At 52.6% G+C, this 18,062-nt stretch overlaps 4 protein-coding genes across 4 annotated transcripts; 3 read left to right on the top strand and 1 right to left on the bottom strand.

Moving 5' to 3' along the window:
• Positions 1 to 6,105: 6,105 nt before the first annotated feature.
• On the top strand, positions 6,106 to 11,352 carry KRP23_1137 (uncharacterized protein; the record flags this gene model as incomplete). Its single annotated transcript, XM_067881731.1, has 1 exon — positions 6,106 to 11,352. The coding sequence occupies one exon, from the start codon at positions 6,106 to 6,108 to the stop codon at positions 11,350 to 11,352; it is 5,247 nt and encodes a 1,748-aa protein (XP_067751705.1).
• Positions 11,353 to 11,594: 242 nt separating this feature from the next.
• KRP23_1136 (Nischarin) lies at positions 11,595 to 13,225 on the bottom strand (the record flags this gene model as incomplete). The annotated part of the gene is made up of 7 exons (XM_067881720.1): positions 11,595 to 11,736; positions 11,826 to 11,912; positions 12,023 to 12,308; positions 12,389 to 12,591; positions 12,671 to 12,745; positions 12,815 to 13,092; positions 13,157 to 13,225. 7 exons carry the CDS (start codon positions 13,223 to 13,225, stop codon positions 11,595 to 11,597), a joined length of 1,140 nt encoding a protein of 379 aa, XP_067751704.1.
• A 494-nt stretch (positions 13,226 to 13,719) lies between these two features.
• On the top strand, positions 13,720 to 15,677 carry KRP23_1135 (uncharacterized protein; the record flags this gene model as incomplete). Its single annotated transcript, XM_067881709.1, has 2 exons — positions 13,720 to 14,566; positions 15,520 to 15,677. The coding sequence occupies 2 exons, from the start codon at positions 13,720 to 13,722 to the stop codon at positions 15,675 to 15,677; spliced, it is 1,005 nt and encodes a 334-aa protein (XP_067751703.1).
• Positions 15,678 to 16,071: 394 nt separating this feature from the next.
• Positions 16,072 to 17,194, top strand: KRP23_1134 (uncharacterized protein; the record flags this gene model as incomplete). Its single annotated transcript, XM_067881698.1, has 2 exons — positions 16,072 to 17,071; positions 17,154 to 17,194. 2 exons carry the CDS (start codon positions 16,072 to 16,074, stop codon positions 17,192 to 17,194), a joined length of 1,041 nt encoding a protein of 346 aa, XP_067751702.1.
• Between the last annotated feature and the right edge of the window lie 868 nt (positions 17,195 to 18,062).

Below are 18,062 nucleotides of genomic sequence, written 5' to 3'. Positions count from 1 at the left end.
GGCGCTGCCGCAGGCGCTGGAGGGGTTCGCCCCGGCCCGGATCTCGTTTCCGTCTCCAGCACAGCAAGTCCGGCTGGCAAAGCTAGTGGAAGCACGCGAGCCGCTATTGAAGCACACCTTCGGTTTTATAGACGGCAAAAGTCTACGGGTGAGAATTGAAATGTAGCTATATTAACCTTACTGTTGTAGCTAATGTGTGGCTTTTTGGTGATGCATGTAGGTGATGCAGCCGTCCGACGCTGATCTCCAGAATGCAATGTGCAACGGGTGGTTGCACTCCGTCTTTGTGACGGGCACCATCTGCTTTGCTGCGGACGGCTGCATCATTTGGTGCAAGTACAACTGCCCGGGGTCGTGGAACGACTCGAACACCTCGTTGAGGTTCCGTATGAAGCTCCTCGACCCCGCCGTGTGCCGGACCCGCGCATGGATGTGGTCTCCGACTCCGCGTTTCCTTGCTCGACGGCCATGACGGGTTGAATACTGACCCTTCTAAAGAATGGGGACATTGACCGGATCGTGCCCTCTCTGTGCAGCTCGGCGAGGACACTACACAATGCCATAAAGTCTGTACGCCAGGCTGCGGAGTGGGGCATGGGAAGCATTCAGAAGGTTTACAGCAGGCTCAACCTCCTCCTGCCTTACGACCCTGCCATGCGGGGCCTTCGCCTCAAAAACATATTCCGCCTGGTCAACTACCGGACCCGCACTGTGGAGATCTCCCGGATCCGATCGACGTTCAGCGGTGAGATGGAGCTGTCGGTGTAGGTGCGCTAATGAAAGCTCGTGAAGCTCGCTTCGACCGTGTACACCTCGAATAACATGCACTTCTTCTTGTGTAACTACTTTTGAGATTTCGTTGTTCTTCTTGTTGAGGGGCGGTTGTTTAGCGTTGGTGTCGAACTTGTGTCCCGAAGCTAGAACGTAACTCTTCACCTTCTTCTTCTCTTCGGTCGCCGATGTACATGAGTCGCGTTTGTATTTGGAGTTAACAGGGGTCTTGGCTAGTGAAACGCTACATTCGAACGAACCCCGAGAGTTTAGATCCGTAGTTCGTTAGAGCTCCCATGCACAACTTATAGCCGTGCTGTCTTTGCAGTGATCACGCGCGCGATTCAATTCTGCACGCGTCTCCGGCTACTACTCCTTCTTGAAGATCGCTCCGATCAACATGATCATCTCCTGCGTTCTTGCGCGGGCGTCCTCTTTATCGCGGCGCAGACGCTCGTCGGCCTCCAGCTTGTCTTGCCGGCGTCGCTCCTCCGCCTCCAGCTTCTCGGCCTGCAACCGTGCGTCCTTCGCAGCTGCTTCGTCTCGACGACGCAGTTCCTCCTCGACGCGTCTCGCCTCGGATTTGCGCTCGCTCTCCACACGGAACAGCAGCATCATCTTAAAGGTGCTGGTGCTGGTGCCGATGTTGCTGCTGGCGCTCTTGAGGTCAGTCAGCTTTTTCTTCAACGCCGTGGTCGACTTCAGCACGCGGAGGCGTTTCGCCTTGGCGAAGCTCGCCTCGTCCTCTTCATTGACACCGGCGTCCCTCGATCGCTTGGAGTCGACACTGCCCCGGAACGAGTACAAGTTGCCGCCACCGAGGCGGTTGGGAGCACTTAGAAGGGTTTTGAGGAGGTAGGCTTCCTTCCCCATCGCGGGTTCCGGGTTCGTATCCGCCCGCAGCCGGCAGTTTGTTAGCCTTGAAAGTTGCTGCTGCCACGGCGACGTTGACTCGTGAGTTGGCGGTAGCCCTCGGCTTTTGGAGCCCCGCGGAGCGAAGCTGGCGTGGTGCTGGTGCAGCAGGAAGAGGTGCAGGCTTCGGCGTCGCAAACGCCTCCAGGTCCTCGTCGCCAAGCTGCAAGTCGAAGGCATCCGAAGGTTTGCTCGGAAGCAGAGTGCTGAGCGAAATACCAGCGTTCGAAACTGCGGTTTCAGATCTCTCCCCGGAGCAAGTCTCGTCACTCCCGCTGTTGGTGCTGCCTGCCTGGTCGCTGCCTAGCAGCACTGTATCACTACGATCGTCTTCCTCGTTGAAGTAGAGTTCAAAGCTGAAGTCCGGCTCCACGTAGCGCTCATCTTTTCCTTCGTTGTCGTCTTGGTCCTCGTCGGCGGCGTCGTTCATTTTGACGACGTTCGCCTTGTCGTCAATAGCTTGTTTCGCCCACTTTGCCTTCTCGATATGCGGGGGCATCTCGGCAGCCCCGGTCTGCTTTCGGGTGCTATAGAGTGCCTTGAACTTACGGCGCAGGCTGTCCAGGTCGCGCTCAGCTCACGTTCGGCTGCGACTGGTCTTGTAGGCCACGGAGAGGCGTTCCCACTCGTCTTTTCCAAGCGGCAAATACTCCTCGACGAGCTTCAGGAGGCGGGTGATCTCCGCCATCTTGTAGTTAAGGCCTCCTGTTAGTTTCACCATCTGCGTAAGGCACCACCAACACAGTGAGCAAGTAATCCCCGAAACGATGATTCAGCAGTGCAGCGTGCCGCTCAGAGGTGATGGAGGGTTTGGGGTGGGGAGGTAGGGTGTCAGGTCGTGGAGCTTGCGGGGATCGCGGCAAAACCAAAATTGCGAAACGAGAGACTGCTGCCGCCGCGAACGCGGCTTACACCGCCTCCCCCACGACTACAAACTCCTCGGAAAGCGATGGCTGCAAGCTCGTGGCGCAAAAATCGCGCGCGAAAACGCCAAACTAGTGTACTGCATCGGCTTCCATGCGCCTTGAGCTTCTGTCGTGGAGAGATGGGCTTCCCTCTTTGACGCCAAAACGACGAACGGCCAGCGATTGCAACCTTTCGCTAAGATACTCAATGCAAGAGCGTCAACATCAACAAAGCTTCATTAAGTGTGCATGCAAACAGAGAACGGTTACCTACCCTTTGACGAACCACCAACACGTCGTCCCACTCGCCCTTGCTTCTCACCACCTCTTGCTACGGGTCCTCTTCGTTCTAGATGTTTCGGTGGCAGCACAACTCGTCGCCGCAGCGGCAAACGAACAGATTGTCGTCATAGTCGACCGTGATCTCTCGGCCTTTGCGGATAAAGGCCGTCGTCGCCACCACGACGGTCATGCGTCGACCATTAGAGACTTCTCGGAACTCGGCCACCGGTGGTTGACAAACCTCATCATGCCACCCATGAACTCGGCGTTGATGACCACGCGCACCGGATAGACGGGAGACGCCGGGCGCATCTTCATGACGAGGCGGTAGCCGCGATTGCGAGGCTGGTCACGAACGTAGGGGCGCACGAGATCCATCTCGCCGAGGTACTGGCCCAGGACTTCACCAGCGTCAATGTCCTCCGCCGCCACCACACACAACGAAGACTTGCGCGCGTTGCGCATCATGCACAGCTTGGTGGACTCCACGAGACCGTTTCCACACAGACCGTCGTACGGGCAGCAACTGATATTGCAGTAGACGTTCATCAGTGCATTGCGGCACGTCTCGGTGCGGCACGGGGACACGCACGCACACCAGCCGAAGTGCGCTACGGTCGGGAAGACGATACCCATGGGGTTGTACTGCTCCTGCAGATGAGCAACGCGACACGGCCAACGCGCGAGGCGTCTGGGGCGAGGGACAATGCACATCGCCAGCCACAGACACAGTGCTTGAACGCCCGGCAGGGTTGTCAGCGCGACGCTCTGCTTGCTCGGTCGGCGCTCGGTGTCGGGCGTACGGTGCAGCGTCTTCGCGGCGGGGCTGACGGCGCTCTCGGCGCGTGCGCAGCGATGTCGTCACCGCACCGGCCGCAGTGCTGCTCGTGGTGGCGTATCCAACAGCACAGGCGACGACGTGGTGGAGCTGAGCGAACAACTCGCCGCCTCTGGCGAGCTTGGCCGCGGGTCTGTGGCGCATTTAGGCAGCCCGAGCTTGGAGGTGCCGGGTGGGAGCCAGGGGGAGTCGCGGTCCCGGTTGAAGCAGCGTCGTCGCGGCTGGCCGCGCTGCCGCTTGCCACGTTTGGCGGGATGTTCTCTTCCTCGCTGCAGGAGTCCAAGACGCAGCGAACTCTCCAGTGAATCGCCGAATGTTTCAAGTGCACCATGGTTTCTGTAGAAAGTAGCATTTGGGCACAAATAATAATACAGCAAGTTGTTTGAACCCACTTCAGTCAGTTGCGTCTTCGCGTTTTCACGGCAGATTGAAGAGTGAGCGACTTCTCGGAGTGTCGGAAGATATATGCAGACACTTAAGGCAGCAGAGTGACGGTAGAATGATGATCAGCATAAAGTATACATTTCCGAGACAAATGTTTAAGATGGGCTCACTGCATAAATCGAGGGGTAGGGGAGTCTCGTGGGACCAGATTCTAGGTTCATGAAGCGATATGCCGCGATGTGCCTCGGCCATATCTGCAGCAGATATGACACCAACCTATGCTATTTGTGGAAGGCGTCCATTTGTGAGTGGAGGGTTAATTGACCTTTTCCCTTACTGCATATACACTCCTGGCCAAAATTAATCCGGCCACCCACCTATTTGACCGTAGCTCAGCCAATTCTACAGATATGGCGCTGCGGTTTTGATATGTGTTTTGTATAGTACAGAGAAGCACAGTGTTTGTGTTAACAATTGCGGTTTGCGGTTTGTGCGGTAGCTCCCATACAATACACCGTTTTGGGCATGCGGTCCAAACTTCCGGCCACCCGAGCCCATACTAAAATGAAGATATATGGTACGAAAAGATTAAACATTTGGCTTGATCTGCTGTCCAGCCGTTGAATACTGCGCATGCGCAGGCCTCCACCACAGTTGCTTCATTTCCAGACTCACTGGGCGATGCCGCCTTGACTAAGCGACGAGGAAAGAGGACGCATTCGAGGACTACACGAAGGAGGGTTCTCGGTCCGAGCTATTGCAAGAAGAGTCAAGCGCTCACGCGACGCAATTGAACGAGCCCTTGCTGCGCCACGCCGAAATCGCCTGGAAAGAAGCCCGTTGTGTCAGAGAGGCTTGCCCGTTTTCTGCTTCGCAAGGCGGCCAGCGGCGATTACACGGCTGCGCAGCTGAAAGAAGAGTGCAGCTGCAAGTGCTCACCCCGCACGATACGGCGTCTCCTTGCTGGTGTAGACTGGCTAATCTACACCAAGATGGAGAACACGCTGGCACTGACAGCCGCGCACAAGGCCCACCGTCTTGAGTGGGCTAAACACATAGTTGTTACGTCGAAGAAGGACTGGCTGCGCATCATCTTTTCAGATGAAAAGAAGTTCAACTTGGACGGGCCCGACGGGCTCCAAAGCTACTGGCACGACGTGAGGCGGCCGCCAAGGACAACAGTGAGGCGTCAGAACGGTGGAGGCTCTGTGATGGTGTGGGGCGGCTTCAGCGCCAAGGGCAAGACGGTGCTCATAGGGAGGCAGGCTTCGGCACAGTACATCTACACTGTGTCGGAGTTCTTGCTACCCTATGCTCACCTAAACTACGGGATGGACTTTGTCTATCAACAAGACAACGCCTCCATTCACACGTCGCAGAAGACCAAGGCGTTCTTTGAAGAGCAAGGAGTGAACGTGCTCGATTGGCCTGCCTGTTCACCCGATCTGAACCCCATCGAGAACCTGTGGGCGTTGCTGGATCGCAAAGTCTACCCCAACGGACGCCAGTACGCTAATGTTGGAGACCTGACAGCAGCTATATTGGCGGCGTGGAAAAACATTGATCAAGCTACGCTAACGACGCTCATAGATTCAATGCCTCGACGCTGCATTGAAGTGATTGAGAAGAAGGGTGGTAAAACGCATTACTAATACAATCTTTTCGTACCATATATCTTCATTTTAGTATGGGCTCGGGTGGCCGGAAGTTTGGACCGCATGCCCAAAACGGTGTATTGTATGGGAGCTACCGCACAAACCGCAAACCGCAATTGTTAACACAAACACTGTGCTTCTCTGTACTATACAAAACACATATCAAAACCGCAGCGCCATATCTGTAGAATTGGCTGAGCTACGGTCAAATAGGTGGGTGGCCGGATTAATTTGGCCAGGAGTGTACAAATATTTTAATCAAAATATCGTAAAATTTGCGTTCCGTTTTCATCCAATAAAAACGTCTCTGACGCACTGGAAGAGAAGCGCCAAGCCCAGTCGCGATTCGCGCCCGAATATGGCCGTGAAGAGCTCTATGCCGCAGTTCGTAGCGCGCTGCCTGGAGGAAATCGGCCTCGAGGGGCGCTGCGGGATGCCTTTACGCGAGTTGTTCGACGCTGTGGACCCGGAGGATGACATGGCCTACCGCCGCTATGCCTGGAAAGTGCTGCGGGGAATGGAGACGCAGCTGAGCTTCCACGTCATGCGGCCGCTACAGGACAAGACAGCGGACATGAAGCCGCTGATTGGTGGAAGGGGAGTCTCAACGCCCAGGAGGAAGCGCAAGTGGAAGACCACGCTGCTCAACAGTCCAAGCGGCGACTCGCCAGCGCTGACGACGAGGAGTGACGAGGCAGATAAGACGCCCAAGCGCCAGAAACACAAGCACCAGCACTTGCAGCCGGTGTTACCGTCTATGAGGCGGATTGCAGCGCAGAAGCAACGCAGGAGGTTGTCGGATGTGGATTCTGGCACTCGAGGAGATAAAAGTGATTGCGCTAGTCGAGTGCGGAGGCGGCGGCAAGGCAGCAACGAGGTGAATAAGGAGGTGGAATTGGTGATTGTGGACGAACGAAATGATGTGGTAGTGAAAGAAGATCCAGACAAGTATTCAGAACGACAGCAGCAGCAGCGGGATGAGGAAGTTAAGAAGGAGGTGAAAGATGCTGCAGATGATACGCAATGGGTATTACGAAGTCCACGGGGTTTCCGCCTCGGAGAGGAGGTGGATGTAGGTGGACTGAGCTACGACGAAGCTGTGACGAGTAATCAGGACGGTGTGCTCGGTGTTGTGGCTTGCGAGGATCTACGATTAAAGTACCTGGGTGTGCAGGATTCTAGCTCTATCGATACTATATCACCGCAGTTCGATCTGTTGGAGATTATTGGCCGCGCGAAAGTGCGCGGAGAGAATGCAGCGGTGCTCACGAATTCACGACTATTCGGAGATTCACGGAAGCTCCACTACCTGCTGGACATGTTGATTGGGTCAAACTACGTTGTAAAGAACATTGTCACGGCTGACCAGAGACGATTTAACATGGTCCACTTGCGGCGGTTTGCCTGCAAATTTCACGCATCCATGGTGTCGCCGTCTGCCATAATTTCACAGCAAGTGTTCCCAAAAGAAGTTCTGGCACAGGTCATCGTGGGTATGATGAAGGCACGAGGAGAAAGAACATGTGTGTTCGCTGACATTGGGCGCGAGTTGGGCTACGGCAAACGCCATCAGGAGCAGCTGCGTAACTACTTTATGCAGCAGATGCGCGCAAAACCAAGTTTTCCGTTGCAATTGTTCATGGCACGGTGCAAAACGGGAAATGAATACATCGGTCGGAAACTGTGGTGTGTCCGTCTACGAAATGGCTCAGCTGATTCGTCGGGCTTGTCCGGTCGGCGGCGAGGTACCCCTGTTACATATGAGGAGCTTGGGTCTGATGCAATAACTGCAGGTCGTCCTGTTATCGAGCGCGGGATCATGGAACAAATGTTTGTGGCAATTCAAGACCGAGATGCTGTTGGCGCAACAGTGCCTGAGCTTCGAGATGTGTTGGGTGTCCCAACATTCAAACTGCCATACAAGTTGGCACAGGGATTAATCTCGAACTACAATATTTCTGTGGAGCAAGTAGTGCTAGGCAAGAGCACAATGTATCGGATGTTTGTTCCGGTTGTCGGGAAGCAAAATGAAAGTGACCAGCACGCCCCAATTGATGATAATAGCACGAACTCGACTGATTCCAATGTTGGTGTGCGGGTTACTCGCTCATCTGACAAGTATAGCGCGCCTAAAAGAGAGGACGTCACTGACGATTGTAGTGGACAAGCCCAAGCTGCCTCAATGATCCAGGCTTCAAGAGGGGTAGTGAGGGCATCTACAATTGATAGACGGAGGAATTACATCTTGAAGCGAGTGCAGATGGAGAAGATTGTGTCACTGCATCAATTGCGCAGTGGCCTGGTCGAGATGGAAAGGGTGACAGACGTGAGCACTATGGACATTCGCTCAGTGCAGCGTATTGTTCACGAACTTGTTGAGGAGAAGAAAGTGACAACAATGGATATTACTTTGCCACCAAAGCAAGTTCTTCAGAAAGCGCATCGGAAAGTGAAATGTGCTGTGCTACTTGGATACCAACGCAATCGTGAGGCAATCCGAGAGTTCATGAAAGCGTATGCGGAGGAACAGCAGAGAAAATACCAGGCAACGCTTGTTGACCACGATAACGATGACTATGTTGTGGTTACTAATCGGCAAAAACACCGCGTCGGTACCGTGATGAAGGAAACTCCTGCTCATGAGACTATTGACCAGGAGGTTGTCAAGTATAGCGCGGCGTCTTACAAACTAGCACGACTTGGATTAGTGAAGCTACAGAAACAAAGTCGCAGGCTTGGAATGTACTTCGGCATGCTGTACAAGTGTCGGCAATTTCATCTCTTGATATGGGATCGAGCTGCACATTTAAGAGGTCAAAACTCTGCAGAGGACGACGAGGCTGCTAAGTCTCGTGAGAAATCAAATGGTGCGGAAGGTGACATTCATACTGCTTCGCCGCATGACAGTTCAAAAGAGGTGTTATTCGCGCTGAAGGACGTTCTGGATCTCTTGACTGTGAAGGAATACATCCAGCTCGTTGGCGTACCGGAATTGCTTTCTGACCACGAAGAAGCAACCGTTAGGTTGGCTATTAGCAAGGGTGGAGTGTGGGAATCGTTGCCCGACCCAGTCGTAGAAAAGCTTCGGGGGTGTGAAGCAGACCGGTTTTCAAAGATTGTGCGGGTGTTACTTGAACTGCGACTTCTGCAGGTTGTGCAAGATACTTCTTTGAGTGGTCTCTTCAACGGCACCGACGATTTTGATTCAGTGGTCTCAAGAGTGGCGTTTGCAACACTGTCAGGGGGCTTGTTTAAGGTCAAGCGTCATGTGCACATTAGTGTGAAGCAAGGAACAAGTGTTCTACATCGGCTTCCATCTGAACACTCGTATGCGTATGCGCCGGGATTCTCTTGCAAAAGCAAGAGCGACCACTTCGCCGGACGAGTACCCCTGGAGTTTAATTTCAACGAACCGGATGATGCAAAGGCATATTGGAAGTCCCTACGCTTTTTGAGCGTTGAGGGAGCTCGATTAGGGACCAAATCACGGGAACCCAACAGCGTGAGCATCAATCTTGATGGTGCACTCATTCAGTCGGCACCTCTATCTGATCATAATATCTACACTCTAAAAGCGTGGGTGCCTCACTCGACAACGAATACGAAAAACAGCACTGCGAGAGCTAAAGCGGCTGCGGGGTCTATCCAGGTGCTGAAACGGAAACGCTATGAATCCGAAATGCCGGTTGCTGAACAGTCCTCGCAAAAGAGGTCCAAGGTTGCCAAAACCAGTAATGGCTCGATCTCGGCGTTTATGACCCCGATCGATACCAGTGAAGCCGGTGTCAGCAAGTTCCGCAAGCACGTTGGTGTGAAGAAAACTCGCCGAACTCTGACGTGGACTCTTGATGAGGATCTGAAGTTGCTTGATCTGTACCTTGAACAAATGACTTGCCAGTGGTTTGTGGAAGTGCCACTAGCACTGCAGCGAAGAGAAGAGCGTGTCGCGTTCCGGACTACAAATTTATCCCGTACGCTGATTTCGTGGAAGGAGTTGGGAAAAGTTTTCAAAAAGAAGCCGATCGAGTGTATGCTACGCGTAAGTGATCTGCTGGAAGCACCGGCTATTCAAGCAAGGGTTGAGCGAGCTAAAGTTACAATCACGGGAATGAAGAACCCTGGTGGAAATTTCCATGAGGAGGTTGCAATCATGCAGCAACCACGATTGGCAGCGCTCCTGTGCCGTGCATTGCAAGTGATTCTGCACGAGCGGTCGAGCTATTACCCTGTCCTGGCGGATATGCTGATGAGTAACTGGGGAGAAAGTGAGGTTAAATTGGTGTGGAGGTATTTATGGCTAGCCGGAATCATTATGCGCGCACCTCAGGCGAACGAAGGGAAGGATCAAAAGCAGCGAGGATTTCAAGTTCACTCGAAGGTATACGAAATGAAAAGTTTGAAGATCCCTCACTACTTGGTGGGGACATTTTGCGAGGCTGCTAAGTATTTATCGTTTGTCAACGAAAATGTCGACGAAGCGACAATGGTCGCGGAGGATAATGAACGCTACTTTGAGCACGAAATTGAAGTCAACATGTCACCAGGACAGGCTATTGTGGCTCTATCGTCGATGATTTTAGGATCCTCGCGCCTTGTCCCATCATTTGTAGCACCGGGGAAGCACTCTCCTGGAAAGAACGAGACCCAGCGAGCGATGGCTGTGAGCGGTCTGTCGGGTCATTTATCTCGGCAGTGGGGTGGAGTGTTTCCGGAGGACTTTTTGAAGGAGTACTGGACTGTGAAATCTGTGTTTGGGGTTTCGGAAGGAGTAACCCAAGCACGAAATAGTAAGGCGATGGAGGCTTTTTCTGATAGCGTGCGGATTCACGCAGCCACTCCTTGGAAAATGAGATCCAAACACAGGACACTCCCGTCGCAGCACTCTTTGTCGTCATGGTTGTCTGTTGCGCTAACTGAAGCTACTGGATCAGGCTTGACACTCAACGAACTGTGCGAAGGATACGCCAAGGCTGGAATTGCGAGTAGTGATGGATGCAGCATCACTCCACCTACCGTTTTAATCCAGCTCGAGCTGGGTGATATGATACGAAAAGGAAGTGTACTGGAGGTAAATGGCTATGATCACATCCGCTTTGTACTCCAAGAGTTCGCAGACCTCTGGACACTTCACCCGTATCGAATTTCAAGCGAGTCAACAGAGGGGAAAGTGCATTTTCTTTTTGAAAAGGAAAGCACAATCGTTTCACGCCCGTGGCTTCATTTGGATGGAAGTGTCAACACGAGAACAGCTCTCAAACTGAAACGCAAGGTGGTGAATATCGTCATGTGCCGCCCTGGGATTCAAGATACTGCTCTTCACAAGAAAATGCGCAAAATTGTCAGTCTCCAGGACATGCGCTCGCTTTTGGAAGAACTAATGGCTGACGGGATCATTTATGCTCGAGTGCATCGTGATTCTCAGCCCCCAGCCGCCAACATTTTTGGACTGGCAACCAACCCTGCAAGACGAGAGGCTGAGCTCGTGGCATTATCACCCGGAGAGCTGCGATACGTGGATTTCTCCCGAGATCGCCTTCACTACTTCCCAACGGTTAACTGCATGGAACTTCTTGGTGCTGAGGCATGTGAGGCAGATCTTGGGTGAGCGATATGATCGAGCGAATTGGTAGAAGTATGTTAATCCGATATTTATTTGACTTCGTCTACTACTACCGCACTATTTGGCCTGCTATGTTGTACTCGCGCGGGCGAGTTGGAGCCCCTGCTGCGTCAACTTTTTGTACCCCGAGCGTTGCTAGGGTCTGTCTTTTGTGCTGAATGAGGTTTTGAATCACACTCAACACGTTCCTTTGCTTGTCGTCCAGAGTATGACCAGTGGGTGGGGTCTCAGTTCTGACCGATGGACCTTTGGTTGTTGAATTGGACACACTTGGCTGTGTCCGTCGTTGCCGCTGTTGTGGCTCCTGCCACCGTTCTTGACGAGCAACTGCGCTGCGAGAAGCCGGTGGATGCCTTGGTGTACTTGCACCTGGTAAACATTACAGTTACATCACGGTCAGTACTAGCATGTGCGGCTGACACGAGGACTTTAGAAGCCGCGAAGGTATCATTTCCTACCTCGGGTGCCTTCGTTGGACAGCTTTGCGACTGATTTCTGTGAACGAGGGGTGGTATGCTGGCCTTCGCTCTGTGGCTCCAGCAAACCTGCACCCTCACGCTTGATTGGGGTTGGACTGGAGTTCAAGATTGGTTTTACTGGCGGGGTAATGGGTCTGTTAGCATGAATGCCGTTTGACTGAGCAAGTCGGTCATACATGCTCAAGTAAGGTGCGGCACGATACGTGGGGGGCGACCGGGATTTACACATGACGGGCGTAAACGGCGCTGGTGGCGGCGCTGGTGAGTCTGTGGGTAGCTGGTAGTACTTCTGAACGCCTGCTCGAGCTCGTTCGTGAGTAGGCTCGATCGGGGGTGGTAGGAACATGGTGCCGTCGTATTTTGATGCTGGGTCTCCTGGAAGCAGTGATCGAACGGTGGTGGCAGGACGTGGACGAGTTTGCTTGTGGATCACAAATTGCTTCTTGTCGTCGTAAATCCGCGCTACGCACAATCGACAAGAAATCCCCGGATTCGTTAACAACGCGTGACACAACCAAACATATTGTGCGCTGCAACTTTACAATAAGATAGAGACTTGGTCACCGTGATTTCTTTCGTCTGGTACTTCGTCGAGGTTCGCATCTTCTTATCATCGAGCATGAGTAGACTGGGGATCATATCCAGCATGGGAACATGGAATCCAGGCTTCTGGCTGAGCGGGTTCCCTCTGATCGTAATATGAGTGAGGTTCTGGTTCAGTGAAAGTGGTCGCAGAGCTTCGGGGCTGTTGAAAAACACAATGCCATGGATTGTAAGCAGGGCGGATCAGCTGAGCATCTAAATCGTGGGCGTCTTGTACGTACGATTCAACCAGGTTGTCAGAAATGTCAAGGGTTTCCAAGTATTCGAGCGTCTCGAGTCCTTTTGTATACATGAGCCTGCATGCAACCAACGTTAGAGAAAATATTGTTTTAAAGCTTATCCAGCAAAGTGAACTGAGGTCGTACCTGTTGCCACTGAGATTGACGCGAACCAAGCGTGGGCAGAACTCGAGCGCGCTCACGTCGTTCAGGCGGTTGAACGCAAGGTGCAGTTCCTGCACAAACTTCAAGCGCTCAATACCATGAATGCTCGCAATAACGTTGAACGACATGTCCAGTGTCACGACTTCTGCGGGTATCGACGTCGGGACCTTGTCGATCTCGTTGTTGGACAAATCAATCGTCTCGGCCGTCGCAAATACTCGCAGAGTGCGGTCAATCTGCCCGGATGTCAATCCTCGCCCCTGCAGCACAAACCTGTCAGTTTCATCATTGTAGGGGTCAGAGGTGCAGCAAGTTGGCACATACAGAGAGATCGCAGTATTGTGACTCGGCGCCATCCAACCCAACGCTACCTCGCCGCACGAAAGACGCCATGAAGTCGCGAGCAAGCGCTAACACTGGCCACTCGCGTCAGCAAACGCTGCTTGCTGTACGAAACCCAGAACAACCAGCAGCTCTAATTCCGTCGCCACCAAAGTCAAAGTCAGCAAGCACCATCCAAAACAGTAGCAGCCGATAAATATACATGCGTGCTAACGGTGATAATAAACTCGCCATCTGATGCTGGAGGACGACCCAGAGCTGAGAGGTCGAGATTGCAACTCGGAGCTGGGCCCTTGATCATGGGAATTGATGCTGATCACCACGTTCAAGGCAAATTATGCGCTCGATCTCTTGCAGTGGCAAATAAAAACCAAGCGAAATCTCAAACGCTAATAAAGAAGCCTGCACGTTGAAGTCGTCGACGATGGTCGTTCTTAAATGCGCATTCGTACCTAAGCACCATTTCGACCTCGCAGCCAGCCACAATTACACTCACTCTGCAATTGTGGAAAAACTGCACGGAGAGAAGGGACCGCCGCGCTTCCATGGAGACGAGCGCGCCCAGCCGAGGCGGGCGCAAACGCCGCGGCGGCGGCAAGCGCAAGCGCAGCGCCAGTCGCAACAGCGAGGACGAGGAGCGCAAGACGCAGGACCCGCCAGAGGCCCAAGAAGAAGAAGAGAAAGGAGAAGAAGAAAAAGAAGAGAACACCCCCAAGAACTGGAACTGTCCCGCCTGCACGTTCCTGAACGAGACCCCGCGCTGTTTCTGCGAGATGTGCGAGACTCCCAACCCTTCGCCACCTGTAGTCAGCACCCGAGCGCTCAGTGGAGCTGTCGTCGCCGCTGATTGGAACTGCGCGGCCTGCACGATGGTCAACCCGGCGGCCATGCGCGTGTGCGGCATGTGTGGGACGCTGAACCCGCGGCCTCCTCCGGGTCTTTCTATTGGGAGACTCTCGGGGAGAGACGGAGATGACTCGCTTTCGTCCTCTAGCGACGACAGTTTAGACGACAGTGATGAAGGAGACAGTGACGACGAAGAGGAGGAAGGCGACGCGTGGGTTTGTCAGAGCTGTGACACGCTCGCGGCAGGACTTGCGTGTCCGGAATGCTTCGCCCAGCGCCCGAAGGTTGCGCGCAAAGATGGGAAAGCAGCGGCAGACGAGAAGAAAAGTAAAGAGGAGAAGAAGCAGGCGCTTCTCAAGAAACGGAAGAGACGGAAACGCGAGAAGAAGTTGCAGGAGAGAGCCAAGATGGCCTATGGCGTGTCGATTTACGAGCTGAAGAAGCTGGTTTTGGAACCGACGAGCAGTCGCTTAGTGGATACTCTACAGACATTGACGCACACGTTGGCGATGATGGACGCGTCAGCAGAAAACGAGTGGGCCGATGGTCCGTCGTTTTTAATTCGCGGCTTCGGTGGCGGGATGCCATCGTCCTCAGAGACACCAAAAGACCCAGAGCTACTGACAGTTTTAGCAGACATGTTCCGTGGGCATGAGCGGACGTATCCAGTGGAAGTTCGGCTCTTAGCAGTCCAATCGATTAATTACCTGATGAAGATGGATCGGCACATGTTTGCGCGGTCAAAGATGGTGGAGATTGTTGAACTGTACATCACTGATCTATTAGCTTGGAAGAGCAAGACAAGTACTCCAAACTCTGGAGATGCAAAGAGTGCACAAATGATTGTGGAGGAGTGCTTGAGTGGCTTATCGAGTTTGTGTAGCACCGAGGCGTTTGCTCTGCGAGAGCTGCTGGAGCATGGACGTTTTGTCGGTTATCTGGATTTCTTACTTCGCTTGGTGGATGGAGATGAAGAAAAGGATGGTGGTTTCCATCCAAGCATCGTGATGACAGCGCTTGGTATTTTGCAAAAATGCTGCATGAAGTTGAGATGGAGTGGAAAACCCAGTAAAAGACACCGCCTGTGCGGACAAGCTATTGCTCCGAAAGCGACCATCTCATCGGCATTTTCTAAGAAATCTACACAAGAAGGGCAACTCACGCTTGAACTAGCCACGAAGTTGGTTAACTTCTTGCGCCATGTGCTCCGGCACAAGCACATTCCGTTGCATGTCAAGGCAGCGAAATGTTTGCTTGTTATATTTCATCGGACACCTCATGACCAACCAGAGATGATTGGTAAGCTTGTGACCCCCGAAGTTCTGCACAAGTTTGTTGCAGTTGTGGTGAACGCCAGTGGCGAAGAATCGGAAGATTCACGGCTTTCAATGGTCTCGCTTCTGCTTCATCTATTTGACAATCGCCCTCAGCTTGTCAGCATGTTCGTACAAGAAAAGATTTATACGGAACTGTTCAGTGGTATGCTGCCATTGTTGCAGTCTTCGTCAACAGCTCTTCGAAGCAACGCCCTGAAATTGACGGCAATGCTAACTCGGGTTGTCTGCAGGAAGCATTCGTTGAATTCGCAAAGTTGTTCGGGCCGCAACTCAATGGATGTGTCTGCCTCAAGCGAGCAAGCAGCTTCTGCTTTGAGTAGTTCAACATCGCGCTCCCCTCAAAATCGCCATAATCGTAAACGGGTGAACTCGCTACCGGATCCGGATGTACTGTCAACGCTACTGCTAGACTTTATTCGAGCAGATTCGATTCCTGCAGTGAATGTTCTTTTAAAGGACGGCGCAGACTTGAATTTTCCGAAAATGTTTGACGTTCACGGACAAGAAATCGACAAACCACTCAATGTTGCTGTTGAGTGTGCGTCGCTTGGAATGGTACGGCTCCTTCTGAAGCGAGGTGCTGATATTCACCAGCTAGGAATTGGCGGTACTGCTCTACACGTAGCAGCCAGGGTAGGTCGCTGTGACGTCGCTTCTTTTTTGTTACAATGTGGAGCACGTGTCCAAGCGAAAGATCGAGACAAAAAAACCATCATGGATGTTCTGAACTCAGCCGACAACACTGCGATTGAGGGAAACTCAGTTGTGGCATCTCCGTCGCCTATGAGAAAGTTGCTAGAGCTTCACAATGGAAGTGCTGGGATGCGCGAAAATGATAGTGACTTATCGGAGAGTGACGAGCTGTCCGCGGGTAGGAGTCGGGCGTGGTTTTATCCATCAGACCACGATGAGTACGGGGATGAGGATGATATCGATGAAGATGAACTCGAAGGCGAAGAGGGCTACTACATGGATTATGACGAGGAGGAAGAAAATGAAGGTTTCGATGGCGTGCGTGATGAGGATATGGATGACGAGGAAATCCCTAGTGACGAGGATATGGCCAACTGCGACGATGAAATGCCTAGCGAGGCGACGTCGTCGAGCAAACGCCAACACCGCCTCGATTCAATTGCGTCTGAATCAGAGATTAAGATTGAGGAAGACCGTCAAGATTTTACTGGTAGCGGCAGTTTGTGCTCCACCCGACGCAGTCGTGTATCAAATGGAAGCGATAAAGATTGCATGGAGGAAGGTGTAGTGTTGGAGCAAAAGGGCTTCAGCGCCACAGCTGATGATGTTTATGGGTTCAGTCTCGCCATTACAAAATGTCTGCTAGCAGTACTGCACGACATGGACATCCAAAATGTGGAGCGTTCTGTTATCTCTACTGTGGCATGCGTGTTGGAAATGGCACCGTCACGGCTTATTCGCGCTTTACAAGGAGTGGATGTGGTGCTCATTCTGGATACAGTTCACTACTTGTTGCAAGGCAAAAAGTGTCACCAGGCGATCTCAAACGCAGTGACTGCTCAGCTGAATGCTCCAGCAACATCTGTGTCTTTAGCGGCGGGCAACAGTCAATTTGGAGAGGCAGCAGCGACCGCGCACAATTCTAACTTGGCGTCGTTTATTTTGGCAGTTCGCATCTTGCAAGCGATGGTCAGGAAATCGTCGAAAGAGTCATCGATCTTTCATCAGATCGAGAGAAGAGGTATCAGCGAGCAGATCGAGCAGCTAAATGGTGCATCGGCATGCTGGGTTAACAATGCGTACGATGGAACTTTCCCCCGCAGCCGTCGTGACACAATTTTTGGAAGAGGGCTTGATCTGCTGAAATCGCTTCGCGCCGACATGCTCGAAAGCGGCATGCTTCACCTCCACAAACTCCGAAACCTTGCGAGACGCTTGAAGGAGTTTACTGACGCGCCTGCTCCATGCGACAAAGAGTTGATATTGGTAGATTTGGTTGATCTTTTTGACCAGCCAAACTCCATCACAACGTTCGAGTTCAAGCAATCGGAACTTTTGCAGGCGGTTCTTCAGTATTTATCCCCGCAAGGCGAGCTAAATGAAACCCGAGCAATGGCGCTAATGCACGCTTTTGAGCGCTATCCTTCAGCTCTAAAGCACTTGATTTTTCGGCTGCAAAGCATCATTACGCAAGAAGAGGCTTTCCCATTGGTGTCTTTTAACACTGGTAAGGGAAGGGAGCTTTACCCGCTCACCAAACAGCTGAGAATTGCGTTTATGAGGCCTGGTGACCAAGACTCAGGCGATAAACAGCATGGTGGTACCCCTCGTTCGAAGGGTAAATCGATTCACGCATCACCGTTAACCCACTTCCAGTCGTTTGAGAGGACTGTGTCACGGTGCATGCCCGTCATTGATTCTGACTTGACGCTGCTATACCTCAACTTGGTGGGGCACTCTCTCCAAAAAGTGGTGGAGGGAAAATGGAGAAAATTCTTAGTTGTGGGGTACGATGATACGCGGTCTCACCACCTCGTCAAACCTATTGGTGGAACAGACGATGACCTAACCGAGATGGTGCTTCATGACTCCCAGTGCAAATTAATCGGAAGCGTCGATGTATACGAACACATTGCGTTGGATCTAGCGCTTTTTGGTTCACCTGACGCCTCTAGCAGTGGTGGCAGCACAGATGGGAAAAAGAAGCGCAAAAACAACAAGCGCAAGCGAAA

The sequence above is a fragment of the Phytophthora ramorum genome, assembly GCF_020800215.1.
Source record: "Phytophthora ramorum isolate Pr-102 chromosome Unknown Phyram_PR-102_s0001, whole genome shotgun sequence".
In the NCBI taxonomy this organism is placed as follows: domain Eukaryota; phylum Oomycota; class Peronosporomycetes; order Peronosporales; family Peronosporaceae; genus Phytophthora; species Phytophthora ramorum.
This window is presented reverse-complemented; position numbering and strand designations above follow the sequence as displayed.